The sequence below is a fragment of the Fonsecaea multimorphosa genome (assembly GCF_000836435.1).
Source record: "Fonsecaea multimorphosa CBS 102226 unplaced genomic scaffold supercont1.45, whole genome shotgun sequence".
Classification (NCBI taxonomy): Eukaryota; Fungi; Ascomycota; class Eurotiomycetes; order Chaetothyriales; family Herpotrichiellaceae; genus Fonsecaea; species Fonsecaea multimorphosa.
This window is the reverse complement of record NW_015971679.1, coordinates 141,289-154,950: the sequence shown is the minus strand read 5'-3', so window position 1 is coordinate 154,950 and position 13,662 is coordinate 141,289. Positions and strand designations below refer to the sequence as shown.

Sequence of the window (13,662 nt, the reverse complement as noted above, 5' to 3'; positions counted from 1 at the left end):
AGTTCAAGGTCGGTGTCTCGCAAGCTGACTGGCGTGTGCTTACCTCTCATGCAGCGATCCGTGATCCCACCGACATGACCGACCACGTCCGTCATTTAGCCGTAAGCTGCGTGCATTTGGCGGTTGTGCAATGGTAGTGAATGGGTGCATGATTGGTGGTGGCGTATGAGGGCAATTGACACCAGCCAGGAAGGTCGGCCGACAATCTTATCTGATAATAAATCCTCATGGTCCGCCACGCATATTCATCCATGAGCAACTTCAGCAGACTCATCAAAAGGAGCAACATCTTTTCTTCCTCTTTCAAAATCCATAGTCAGCTGGACTGATTCACTTCCAAAACCATGCCTGGACCGACCTCTTCGGTGATACGCCAGGCTTCGCGTGCCTGCACTCGCGGATTATCCAACAACGCAATCCTTTCTCCCTCACGTTCCGGAACTGCTTCCATCGCCTCCTCGCGCTTCGTCGGTCGTCGCAGCTATGTCTCCGAGTCCAGGCCCGCCAATGCTCAAGTCGCAGACGTCGAGTCTGCCATCAAAGCAGACCAGAAGAAATTCATCCAGGAGAGCGGCAATCTGCCCTCGCAAGTCAAAATGCCCGGGACCGAGATCACCGCCGACACAATGCTGAGCCCTCAAGCCGGCATTTTGAAGCATGCAACCATTATGGATCAGGGTACACGCCCAATCTATCTCGATGCACAGGCCACCACCCCAGTTGACCCCAGGGTTCTCGATGCAATGCTACCTTTCCTCACTGGCCTCTTTGGCAATCCTCATTCGAGAACGCATGCGTATGGGTGGGAAAGCGAGAAGGCTTCCGAGCAAGCAAGAGAACATGTTGCCAAACTCATTGGTGCAGACCCCAAGGAAATTATATTTACAAGTGGTGCCACCGAAAGCAACAATATGAGCATCAAAGGTGTCGCCAGGTTTTTTGGCAGATCGGGCAAGAAGAAGCATATCATCACCAGCCAGACAGAACACAAGTGCGTTTTGGACAGCTGTCGACATTTACAGGATGAAGGCTTTGAGGTCACATATCTGCCCGTCGATTCAAGCGGCTTGATCAATCTTCAGCAGCTCGAGGAAGCCATCAGACCAGAAACTGCGTTAGTCAGCATCATGACCGTCAACAACGAGATCGGTGTCATACAGCCCATGAAAGAGATTGGGCAGCTGTGCCGATCGAAGAAAGTGTACTTCCACACCGACGGCGCCCAGGCTGTTGGCAAAATTCCGATTAGCGTCAACGATTGGAATGTCGACCTGATGTCAATCTCGAGCCATAAAATATATGGGCCCAAGGGAATTGGTGCCTGTTATGTAAGAAGACGGCCTCGCGTCAGGTTGGACCCCATTATCAGCGGTGGCGGTCAGGAGCGAGGGCTCCGCAGCGGAACACTTGCACCTCACCTCGTGGTCGGATTTGGAGAAGCTTGTCGTATTGCCAAAGAGGAGATGGAGGTAAGAACAAATTTGCCTTTCCCGAAGCCAGTTGTCTTTGATGATTATATGCTTTTTTAACATGCATGGCTTTCTGAGCGTCTGACTGCAAGCACAATGCCAGCGCCTTGATTAACATAGCAGGGGTTATGATTTCACTTTCCTGATTATCGCACTTTCATCGTCAACCCCTTGAAGGACAATGCTGACTTTGGACCTTGACAGTACGACTCTAAACGCATCAACTTTCTATCCAAGCGACTTGTCGATGGTTTGCTTGCGATGGAGCACACCTCTTTGAACGGAGACCCGACTCGACGATATCCTGGATGCGTCAATGTTTCGTTCGCGTACGTTGAAGGAGAGTCACTCTTGATGGCCCTCAAGGATATTGCCCTCTCCTCTGGGAGTGCCTGCACCTCAGCATCCTTGGAGCCTAGCTATGTTCTCCGCGCTCTGGGAAACAGCGACGAAAGTGCGCACAGCAGTATCCGTTTTGGCATTGGGCGCTTCACCACAACTAGCGAAATCGACTACGTTCTGAAAGCTGTCCGTGAGCGCGTCACCTTCTTGAGAGAGCTCAGCCCGCTCTGGGAACTGGTCCAAGAAGGAATCGACTTGAACACCATTGAATGGAGTCAGCATTGATCGACTGACCCTGATGGTTGATGAAATTTGTACACTACTGGCTTACATAGGACGACAGCATGAGCAGATCGCCCCTCCTCTTTTGTTGAGTGCGAGATCCTGCTTCACAGCAGAGTTCCCGGCACAGGAGACAGCTGGACGCACAGCGTTTATATTTTCAAGTTATAAGTGGCTTATTCTGGCGGGATCTCTAAATCCATAGCCTCGAATCATATTCTTGATACCCCGTCCTTGCTTGGTTGCTTCCCATGCGTCTGTGGTTTGCTCGAAATCGAAAATGTGGGAGATGAGGCTCTTTAGAGGGAGCGTGCCAGCCTCAAGCACATCCATGGCGACTTTGAAATCCCCCTGGTTATATCGGAAGGCACCGTGCATGTGCAACTCCTTTTCGCTCATGGCCAGAATAGGGAAGTTGACGACAGGCTTTCCCAGGCCTGTTTGCACACAAGAACCTCCCGGACGAAGAACATGTACAGCTGTGACGATTGAGCTTTCCGCCCCTGTTGCCTCTATCACGGCATCTGCACCGAGTCCCAGCTCGTTTTCCTCGATCAGCCGTGCTGCGTTCTCCTCTGGCGAAGCAGACAGATCGGGCTTGAAAGTATTCGACCTGTTGAGGCTCCTTGCAAATTCCAGCTTGTGATCCAACAGGTCGACTGCCACAATCTTCTTGGCCCCGAACAGGCGGGCAACTGCACCACATACAAGGCCAATCGTGCCCGCACCGAAGATCACCAAGCTCTGACCTGGTTTGACCCCGATCATTCGCACTGCATGCGCTGCCACAGCAAGAGGCTCGGCAAGGACGCCCTCCTGCAGACTGACTCCTGGCGGGAGCTTGTAGCAGAAATCGGCCGGGATCTTGAAATACTTGGTCAAGCAGCCCGGCGTGTCCGGTGGGCAGGCGGCGAACTTCATCTGTGGGCAGAGATTATACAAGCCTTCCTTACATCTTTCACAGGAACGACAAGGCTGACCTGGCTCAATGGCGACGTTGTCACCTGGTCTCAGATGGGTGACCGCAGAGCCAACAGCATGTACCGCTACAGAGTGATGTTAGTTCTTGCCATCCAAGCCCGTGTTGGTAGGCCTGCAATGGGTGCTCTTGTAAGGGTTAATGCAACTGACTTCCTGATGCCTCATGTCCCATGACCAGAGGGCTTGATTCGGAGACGAATTTCCCATTGACACCGCCATGATTCCAGAAATGCACCTGAAGGCAGTCAGATTCATCCGTCAAGTACCACTCGACGACATGATGTACATCACTCCCGCACACCCCGACGAACTTGATTCGAATTATCGCGTCTGTGGCATCTGTAATCTTCGGCTCTGGTCTATCCTGGATCTTTGCTTGTCCGGGACCAAAGAGAAACACTGCGGGATTCTTGTCGGTTAGTAAAAACAGGTCCTGCTCTAAAGGCGAAGTAGGCCCTTACGGAGAATGCCATCACAGGAATAGAGGAGACTTTTCTTAAGAGTCGTGGGTAAGAAACAGTTGAGAAAGTCTACAACTCGAACGCACGCATGGAAAGGCAGTATCTGCAATGGACGTCGCGTGATCTTATACGCATGGATCAATCATAGTCACTTACTGGGCCACGTCAAAGAAGCATATGCACGACTGCGACTGGGTACTACAGTACTCGGCGCGGCCAAATATGATGTTTTCCCGTCCCTTTCCGCTCTCGGCCCTGAGCATCCCGCTGCTTAGCCTGAGCCATGACTTGGACATTCCGAGCTGTGGCTGTGCAGTCGTAGTTCAGTTCGTGTCGGCCTCGAGGTACTGTGTGCTGGGATTGGAAAGTAAAGCAGCGAGGCCACATGGCACGGTGAACGGCGCTGCATCGGGCCAAGTAGTTGGCGCCGTCAATGTGGGGAGTCTCCCCACGCGCCACCATCGGCCCATGTCTCGGCGACGATTCATTGACCAGCCGAAAATACTTCCTTCGACATGATGGGTTTCCTCTCCTCTCCTCTCGAGTATTCTGAGACTGTTCCTCGAAGATACAGACAACATCAAATATGAGCAGTGAATCTCCTGAAAGTTCTTGCTCGGAACGGAGAAGCTCCACAGTGTGAATAACCTCCCACTCCGCCACCTTCTCCAGCTGCCCTTAACGACTAACGGAGTTGATACAGGTGCCATCTCTGTCGACAGCGCAAGACGAAATGTGACAGACGGCTCCCAGACTGTTCTTTCTGCGTCAAAGCAAAAGCCCATTGCCAATATGTGACCAAGACGAAGAAGCGTGGCCTCCGTGCTGGGTACGTTTCACAACTCGAAAATCGCCTGGGTACGTGTTCCTATCCATTGCGAAGAGGATATTGTCTGATTCTTCGCCAGAGACCCTGGAACGAGAAGTCGAGAAGTTCAAGCAAGAACGAACAACGTCCTCGACGACAACCCCAAATCCCATCCTCAGCCCAACCCTTGCAGCGACATCCTCCACCCAACCTACCGGTGTATCACCACAGCCAAACTCCATCTCCCACACTCCGTCCGTCTCCCACGTCGAGCCACTGAAATCCAATAGCCCGCAGGCAGAATCAGATGCTGCTGTTGCAGACTTAACGACTCTATCGCATGCGTATCTTCATACGTTGGCCGACTCCTGGTTCAAGGAAACCCAGCCATGGTACCCTATCTTGAGCCGGCAACACATTCAGAAAGCCCTTGACGCCCTTCCTCTGCCTCTGACCCATATAGACGACGTGGTGCTCAAGGCCGTCATTGCGCTTCAGATAGCCTACTCGAGTCAGGCCATCTGTTTGGGATACAACGGGAGATATCGACTTTCACAGTACCTCAGGTCGCAGGTTGTAAACGAGGCCTTCTCCAAAGCATCCTTGAAATCTCTCCAAGCGCTCTTGATCATTGCCATACTAGACTATGGTTCAGACAACCTCCCCAGCACATTCAGCCTGCTTGCTGTCTGCCGCCGCATGTGCGAAAACATTGGCCTTTTCCGCAAATTGTTGAACCAGATGCAGTTGCAGAGCCCTGCGCAAGTCGGCCCGCCGGCAATAGGCAGCAATACCGGAGACGAACTGGCGATCCCTTTGACCTGGTCCTCGCTCGCCATGGACGCTGTCTCGACCCTGGGTATTTCATGGCGTGACGTGTCGGCTGCGGTGATGGAGCACCTGTCGAGTGTCACCTATGTGAGCACACCAGACCTCAGGGACAGCTTCCGCAGTCATACGCATCTCGCTGCGATCGGCCTGCAACCTCTTCATACCTTTCTATACGACCATGAGCAGGGGAGATATGACCAAGCAGAGGACCAGGCTTTTGCCACGTGTGACGAAATCTATCACAACCTCATGAACTATGTCCGTGCCCAGCCAACCACCAGCTATACATTGTTGGCAGATGGGCTGATTGACTTTGATCCCAACCTCGTCCTCACCAGCATTTTGTCCCATGCGAGTGTCATTATCCTCTACGCGCGCGTCCTCGAGGCGGATGAGGGCACGTGCCACGAGATTCCACTGCAGCGATGTCTCCAAGCATGCGAGGACATCGTGTTGGCGCTCCGCAGCATCAGCGACGCGGATGCCGAACTCAACACACCGCTCCTGGGGACCATGCTCTTCGTCGCGGCAAGGTTTAAGCTGCTCATATATCGCAAGATGAACCGGTCGCGGGAACCCATCTTCGACACGCTCATGCACGGCATCAACATGTGCGGGCGGCGGTGGTCCGTGGCTCGCCGGCAGGATCTCGTCCTCCGCGCGGCCATCGTCGAGGTCGACACAGGCAATGGGTCGGAACTACCCGCGTCTTTTTGGAATGTGAAGAAGAGTCACTTGGATATCTCTGAGGAGCTGAAGGAGTGGGTCGGCGATCACCAAGAGTCGCTGTGCATAGGCTCGCTGAATGGGCCGTATGTATGATTCGGTATATCAGGGAGCTGATACTGATGCTCAGTCCTAATCTCTATCATTACAACCAGCAATAGGCTGCATTTGCGGGTGAATTTGTGAGTGCTATTGGCATTCGGTACGCTCTCCAAAGTCTTCGGAACTCTCCTTCTTCGCGTTCGGGCGAGGTTGTCTTTTTTGAGGCGTAACCCGTGATAGAGCAAGACGATGGTTCCGGCCGGGCGTGTGATATAAGAACCTAGCCCTCGATCTCGGTCTACGGCAGCATTTTTAAATAGATTGATGTGTCCTCTCTGGAGACACTCCTCAGAGAGATAGATCAATGCGCTCTCTCACGAATGAGTCATGAGTTAACCTATATACAAGCCACGTCTACAGCCTGACGCATCTGCAGTCACGTTTGATTATACGACATCATATATCATTTGCCTTTTGTACAAAGTTGGAGACATCCTGGGGCCTAGCCGTCCAGATTTTTCAGCCCCGCTCCGCCGCGAAATTCACAACGACAGGCCGCTTCAGTCGACCGCTGGCGAGGTTGTCGGCGTCTTTTACAGAGATGAAATCTGCCTCCCTGGAAGCCGCCAGCAAAGAGATGCTACTGAAACCGTCTCGGACGGGACTGTTATGGAGCAGAAAACCCTTGATGGCCACACAGATGAACGAGAGGAGCGGGTTCACCGCCAATAGCAGGATCAGCAGCGGAGCTCGTCTCAGCGTCGGCACAGTCTTGACGGTAACGATGTCCGCAGCGTCCTTGTCGTAGCCGGTCAATGTTCGGAGTTCTGCGCTCTGGATTCCTTGCGGCCGGACGATGGTGTCGAGGCTGGATGTGCGCGCCCACGCCATTGCCGCCGCCAGAGCCGGCACGGTGTTGACGGGCTGCGCGAACACGGGACTGCTGTCCGAAGAGATCGGGTAAGGGTAGTCGAAGGCTCCCGCCCGGTTGTGCCAGTCGTACTCGCCGAGGAAGTTGCTGAATGTCTCTTGGAGGCCAATGGCGCTGTCTTGGAGCACCGTCTGGTTCACGACCGTGTCTGTCTCGACGAGCTTTGCCGCAACCAGCGTAATGTTGGAGGGAGAAACGACCCACGTCACGTTGGCGATGCGCCGGGACTGCACGGTCCGAATGGCTTCAGACTCGAAGGTCTCGTTGCTCGTGGTGTTCCAGGCCGAGAAGTACATCGTGGTGAAATTGGTCAGGAAGCTGCCGCTCATGCCGGCCCAGAGGGCATTGTTCGCACCACGCACATTGCCACCGTTAATGGTATAGTCGTGGCCGAACTGCTCGGCGACGTCGTTCCAGAAATCCACGCTATTCCTGTCGTCGTCGGAAATCTCATTCACCTCCGACACGGTGGCGTTGACTGTTGTCGACATTGTCAGCGTCTCGCCGTCCTTGAGCCTGCCCTGGATCTCGGTCAGGTAGGAAGGGAACGGCGAGTCCACGATTGCGGCCGTCTTGTTGTCGCCCGCGATGAAGACGTTGAAGCCGTACGTTCGATTCAGCCCGGGATCGGTCCAGAACGGCACGTAGACCTGGGCCAGCAGCGAGAGGCCATCCCCGATGCGCTGCATCCCAGGAGGCGCCGCGAAGCCGAAGAACCCGGGACCCTCGTGCACCAGGATCGTGCTGCTCCCGCCGATGAATTGTTTGTAGCCGACACTCAGCCCCAGCGGCAGTCCAAATATAACCACCAACAATAGCCGGTACGCCCAGTAGACGTGGTCGGCAAAGGGGTCCTTGCGCATCAGGGCATCCAGGTCCTGCAGCGTGGTGCCCCAGCGCTGCTTCCCGCATGCCATCAGCGCCGTGCGAATGACCTGGCCTTGAAGACACATGCCCATGACAGCCACGAGAAACCCGATCAGCACCAGCTGGTTGATCTGGCCCAGGTAGATGGCGAAGGGAGTGTAGAAGACCGTTAGGAGGGCGAGGTTCAGGCACAGCAGCATCGTCAGGCTGAGGTAGACGTCCTTGGATGGGAGGCGCGGACTGCTACGGCGGCGGCGAGTTGTGGCCTGAGCTTGTTCTGCATCTTTGATTGAAAGCAAAGGCGACTTGTCCCAGGGCAATTTGGGGAGTGTTTTGGTGGTGGTGATGTTGTTGTTATTATGCGGCGACATTCAAGCGATCAAGATATATGTTGTACTGAATGCGAGAAGGATGAAGGCACACCTGCTGTTGAATTGAGAAGCGCATATATGGATCTGTCGTGTCTGCCTACTCACCTGTGCCTATGCACAGCCCATCTTAAGAGAAGAACCGTCTGGGTGTTTACCACGCGACCGGCCACGGCAATTATCCCACCGAATCTGCCTCGCCGTGGACCAGGGGATTGCCCTGGCCTGAAAAACGACCACGGGTGACCATGCCTGTGTCTCATCATAGCCGGTTCTCAGGAAAACCGAAACGGCCCCCTGCAGGACTTTCCGGGGGAGGGCGCCAGCCACCATATCTTGGAACATTGAGTAACGCGACGGTACATACCTAGGTACATAGTATCTGTCCATGCCAATCGTCTCGGTATTTGTACCGCCGTTCGCGATAGTCCTCTCGTCTTTCGACAGACCTTCTCAGAGGACGGGTGTAATAATATTTCAAGTCCTGGTTGCTAATTAGCAGCACTGCAGCATCACGCGCACTGTGTGGGCGCCAATTTTACTCCGCAGACGGTCGGCGGCTAATTACAGAATTGAGATGGCGCCCCTGGCTTGAAACCCATGCTAGGGCGCCACGGACACACAGACAGACAGACAAGTGTCAGAAAACTCACACAACATGGGCGAAGACGACCGGAAACGATGAGAAGGTGTCAAGAGGACCAGGTATTTATAGTCAAGGTCCAGGTTTGCAACGGGCTGTAACGGTCTGGCCTAAGCGCGAAGGGACGACGAGGATACACAAGAAATCGACCCACAGTGGCAATTGAAGGCAATAACCACCTTCCCCCGGCTGGGCTTCGAGCCGGAATCTGAGCTTTTTATTACCCCGGTGGTATATGTTATGAGAATCAATCGTTATATTCATGTTCATGGCTCTAACGAAATGGTGAATACCATCTCTTTCCTTCTTCCGGCTCCTCGGTAGGTGAAAAATCGAAAGCCGGGATGTACAAAAAAGGACAAGGCTTCTTCCTCATCCATTATTGTAATTATATACCCACTCGTCCTCGATATCTAGTTGAGTGGCCGAATGTATCACTCCTCATCACTCTCATGAATCCCCCTCGTGACCAGCGACCGATCGAGCCTCAACAGGGCCAAACTCATCAAGACATTCCCCGCACTACCCCCGCCCGTGCGCAGGGCCCAGCGCCACCGCCGTATGAGCGCGTTGATGTCGTCGACCTCGACCGAGTCCTCGCTCGTGATCAACAGCCGGATCATCATCGACGAAATCATGGCGAACCCGGCACGGGACCACGAGTGCCAAAAGGCGTCCCAGACGTTGCGGCGCAGGGACTCGACGAACTCGACGGCTTCAATGCAGCATGTCTTTGCGCCGATACGGACGGCGTCACGACCGGCTTCGGAGGACGACGAGGGACTGGATGATGAGGAGAGGTTGGATTCTATTGGGCGCAGGAGCGCGCGGAAGAGGATGATGTTAGTGACCAGGTAGCTGAGGCCCAGGGATGCGTCGCCGTCGAGACCGGACGAGCGGGAACCCATGGCAGGGCGGGTGTTGAGATATGTGTCGTATGAGGTTTTCCATTCTTTGAGGCGGCGCCGAATAGGCTTGGCTAGGTCGATCGAGAGCTTAAAGTCGCGTTCGGTGCGTTTCGAGGCGGCAATGGTGAAGAAAGCGGTTTGGATGTCGCTGAGAATTGCCGTAAGGCGGGTTAGGTGATAAAAGTGCGATAAGGGAGGTTCGACGGCGGCCTCAACACTGCCGTTGTGTTGCTGTTGTCGAGATGACTCTGTCTCGCCAGCATAGATAAAGTCAGTCGCGGTGAGAGGCTTGACGTCGTAGTTGTCGTCGTGGATGTGACTCGTCAACCCGGCCGACATGAATGCCCATTTATCCATGACGAATATCGCCCACCAAAGACGCCGGCGCAGCCTCTTCTCCCACTCTGGAAGCCCCGTCCAGTCGAGGCAGTCGGTGGACAAGCCAAAAGTCTGCGCCAGAGCCACGGTCCACCCGAGCAAACTCCACCGAAACACCGTGTCCATTACATATCGGTCGTCGTTGACACGCTGCAGAAGCAGGAGGCAGGATTGCAGAGTGGAGAGGTGAGGAGTGTGGACTTCGTGTGTCACAGCGACCCAGGCGATGCGATATAATCTCTGGCTCGACGGAGGTGAGTGGACAATTGTGGTGGCCAGCACGTCGTCGTACGTGAAGAAGGCCAGAGCAGATGCGTAGATGGCCGCTTTGAGAGATAGAGGGAGAGTTTTGAGTCGTGAGGGCAACTCGGCCAAAGGGTACAGAAGACGTGTCTTTGACAAGATTGGGAAATACGGGTAGATGTATCGAAAGAAGAGTTTGACCAGTCGGACACCCGTCTCATCCGATACCATCTGGGAGACTTCTTCGGCCGCTTGGTCAAGGACTTCTTGGTCCAGTCGCGGTTCTCCTCGGTCGTAGAGCGAATGGTCGGCGATTGATAGGATCAAGGGCTTTCCTTGACTGTGCATGACGTCCGGGTCGGATGTACGTAGCATATGTCGGGGTGTCACCTTGGCAATGTCATCCACCGATGAGTCGAGATACTCGGTGGAAAAGTGCCGCAGTAAATAGGGGTCCGACTCGCCAGTATCTCCCAGGAGGAAGGTGGTTTTGGTCGGCCATGCGTCCAATGACTCAGTCAGCGCATCGTGTTCTCGTCCTACCAAGGTCTGTCTTGTCGTCGGCCGACCTGACTCGACCGAAACCTGCGAGGTTACGGAGCCTGCTCCCTGCATGGGCGACATCTGCTGCGAGCTTCCATTAGACTGAGGAGAGAGCACGGCGAGATCCACGTCATTGTTAGCAGATACAGCGGCCTGGGTTCCCTGCGTCCAGTTCGATGATCTGGACACATCAATGTGTGCCGGTCTGGCAGCACCCGTGTCGTGAGTGGTGGCTGAGCCTACAGTGGTTCTCCCGACTTCACTCGTCGACTTTTGCCTCTTGCGTGGCGGTCTCTCGCTGATGATACATTCCCGAGCGTACAGACGGCAGGCGTAGCATGGAGGTCCTTGGTCGAGGCGACAAGCACTCTTGCGTGACCGACAAAAGTCACACGACCGTCGAGTGCGAGGGCGTTGTTGGAGCCTTGCGGGGGCGGCGAGTGGAGCCGGAGGCTCATGAAACTGGGGAGATGCTGATTGAAAGGCGGCGGAGAACATCATGTCCGGTGGGTGCGCTTTTCGAGCACAGCATAGCTACAGCGATGGGACGAAGGAGTCGTACATTGCAGTAGTCCCAGAGCGAGGATGTAGAGATGCGAGCGAGGGTCCGGGCAACACGAGGCAGGGGAGTGATTAGGTAGAGTCGAATGAAGAGTCAAGGTTCGAGAGTTCGAGTTGTGGCCGTGGTTCCTTATCGTGATGAATTGGCTCGAGGTTGCTTCGGCCAATCACATAAGCGAAGAGAGAGACCAGCACGTGTCAGGGTTGCCAAGGAATGTAATGACACTAATGACATGAATGACCCGAATATCACATTTACGGCTAGCTCAATATCAGCTGCAGACACCGTCTCCCTCTTCTCCCTCTTCTCCTTCTGTACCCTCTCTTCGACACTGACCCTCGTTATCCCCCTTGCCCTCTCACTACCTAGGTATGTCTCCCACATCTACAACGGCTTCGCTGGGACAATGACTCCCTCGCAGGTCCCGAAACCGACCCTCCTCATCGCCTGCGTTGGATCGCCCTTGTCACCCGCCCAGCCCGTAAAGATGACCTCGTCTCCGTCTTGAACATACAATCTCTTGTTCCCCCCAGGTGTTTCAATCTCTTTTGTTCCATTCCGTGTACGTTCGACCAGAGAACAAATCGATTCCGCATCCTAGTTCACAAGTCAGGCCGCGTGAACAACATTGAAATTCGAGCGACATTGTCAGAAACTTGCCTCTCCAGTAATTGTACCAGTTCCAATCAAGTCTCCTGTTCTCATTTCGCAGCCCCCAAATGCGTGGTGGGTCAACATCTGTGCAAAGCTCCAGTACGCATTGGTCAAATTGCTTGTGGAGGTGTTGAATACTTCTCCCTCGGAGAAAAGCTTCCACTCCATGTGGATGGAGATGTCAAAGGTCCCGAGCTCCTTCTTGTCGGTCAGATACGGCAAGAGATCTGATGGCTCCTGAGGCTGGGTCTTTGTGCGGAAAGGCTCCAAGGCGTCAATCGACACGACCCAGGGACTGATGGTCGAGGCGAAGGATTTGGCATTGAAGGCAGCAAACGGATGGTCTTCGGGAGCCTGGACATCCCGGGCTGGAGATTGAGATCATCAGCATGACACACGAAAGGCCGATAAGAGACAGGCGCACTTGACCAGTCGTTGAGGAGCACCACCCCGAATATGTGGTTCTCGGCCTCGTCAATCGTTACCCGGTCGAAGCGCTTGATTCCTTCCCCAATGAAGAAAGCAAACTCCATCTCGACGTCCATCTGTTGTGACGGCCCAACGTATGCTTTACCATTCGAGTCGATCAAATGTCCCAGCGGTCGCACGATCGGGGTTCCCGAAGTCACAAGACTTGACACGCGAGCAGTAAACGCACGAGGGGGATTGAACCTGAATCCAAGATGAGGCAGTGTCGTCAAGCCAGGGTTTGTCCACTAACATGTTTACTGGCGTGCTGCTTGTTGAATGGGTATTTTTTGCATGCTTGGACTGTCAGCTTTACTTCCGATTGGCTACAGATTTGCCCCTACAACATCAGGACAGAACATCTTTACTACTCACCGTCCGAGAATTTAGAAAATCGGTGAAATCCCCAATCTTCATGGGCAAATGCATCTCAACCTTGACCGCGGCAGTGTCGACGATGCACTTCTGCCGGAGCTCTCTATTGTCCCTCATGATTGGGGTCATTTCCACGAGGAGATACTTTACGAACATCCGCACCGCGTTGACCGTTTCGCGACCAAGCGCCGCAAAGGAATTCAAGGCGGTCTGGCCAAGTCAGAAAGACGACTCTTGTTTTCCAGTTCGCACAAAATGCAAGGAGAACTTGTGCAAACGTGCTTCATACCTCTTTCAACACCGCATATGGGAATTGACAGGTACAGTACATTGAGAATGCCTCTGTGTCGACCAATGCTGCCAGGTCGACTATAAATCTCCCAATTGCGATGCCAGGCCGCGGCGTCACCTGTCCCCTGTCAGACCACTATACCTCTCACAAAAAGTAAGGCATCATTAGGACATTAGCATTGCTCTCAACCTACATTATCAGCTGTTGAAAAGATCCCAAAAGGCAGATTTTCAATCGAAAAGTCGTGATCCTCAGGTACATCGAGCCACGACTTGAGCACCATGTTGGCCGCTGGCCTCCAATGCTTTGCTTGAATGGTTGTCGTTGTCGGCTCACACTTGATGCCTGGTAAAGAGTCTCTGCTTGAGATGAACGAGTCTACAATGGTTGGGATGGTTCATTGACCGCTAACGCCTTCCCGAATGGTCTCCAAATGGCTGTACCAAGCCCTCCCCACGAGAGTCCTGCTGAAGGTAGCTTTTGGTGGG

General features: G+C 54.0%; 6 protein-coding genes across 6 annotated transcripts; 2 read left to right on the top strand and 4 right to left on the bottom strand.

Moving 5' to 3' along the window:
* Nucleotides 1–344: 344 nt before the first annotated feature.
* On the top strand, nt 345–2,096 carry Z520_11974 (cysteine desulfurase, mitochondrial; the record flags this gene model as incomplete). The annotated part of the gene is made up of 2 exons (XM_016782461.1): nt 345–1,469; nt 1,674–2,096. The coding sequence occupies 2 exons, from the start codon at nt 345–347 to the stop codon at nt 2,094–2,096; spliced, it is 1,548 nt and encodes a 515-aa protein (XP_016626489.1).
* A 162-nt stretch (nt 2,097–2,258) lies between these two features.
* Z520_11973 (uncharacterized protein) lies at nt 2,259–3,547 on the bottom strand (the record flags this gene model as incomplete). The annotated part of the gene is made up of 4 exons (XM_016782460.1): nt 2,259–3,139; nt 3,225–3,309; nt 3,361–3,483; nt 3,536–3,547. The coding sequence occupies 4 exons, from the start codon at nt 3,545–3,547 to the stop codon at nt 2,259–2,261; spliced, it is 1,101 nt and encodes a 366-aa protein (XP_016626488.1).
* Nucleotides 3,548–4,121: 574 nt separating this feature from the next.
* On the top strand, nt 4,122–5,996 carry Z520_11972 (uncharacterized protein; the record flags this gene model as incomplete). Its single annotated transcript, XM_016782459.1, has 3 exons — nt 4,122–4,174; nt 4,239–4,393; nt 4,444–5,996. The coding sequence occupies 3 exons, from the start codon at nt 4,122–4,124 to the stop codon at nt 5,994–5,996; spliced, it is 1,761 nt and encodes a 586-aa protein (XP_016626487.1).
* Nucleotides 5,997–6,461: 465 nt separating this feature from the next.
* Z520_11971 (uncharacterized protein) lies at nt 6,462–8,111 on the bottom strand (the record flags this gene model as incomplete). The annotated part of the gene is made up of 1 exon (XM_016782458.1): nt 6,462–8,111. One exon carries the CDS (start codon nt 8,109–8,111, stop codon nt 6,462–6,464), a length of 1,650 nt encoding a protein of 549 aa, XP_016626486.1.
* A 1,074-nt stretch (nt 8,112–9,185) lies between these two features.
* Nucleotides 9,186–11,321, bottom strand: Z520_11970 (uncharacterized protein; the record flags this gene model as incomplete). The annotated part of the gene is made up of 1 exon (XM_016782457.1): nt 9,186–11,321. One exon carries the CDS (start codon nt 11,319–11,321, stop codon nt 9,186–9,188), a length of 2,136 nt encoding a protein of 711 aa, XP_016626485.1.
* Nucleotides 11,322–11,769: 448 nt separating this feature from the next.
* On the bottom strand, nt 11,770–13,457 carry Z520_11969 (uncharacterized protein; the record flags this gene model as incomplete). The annotated part of the gene is made up of 6 exons (XM_016782456.1): nt 11,770–11,982; nt 12,178–12,407; nt 12,464–12,755; nt 12,883–13,092; nt 13,184–13,291; nt 13,368–13,457. The coding sequence occupies 6 exons, from the start codon at nt 13,455–13,457 to the stop codon at nt 11,770–11,772; spliced, it is 1,143 nt and encodes a 380-aa protein (XP_016626484.1).
* Nucleotides 13,458–13,662: the final 205 nt, after the last annotated feature.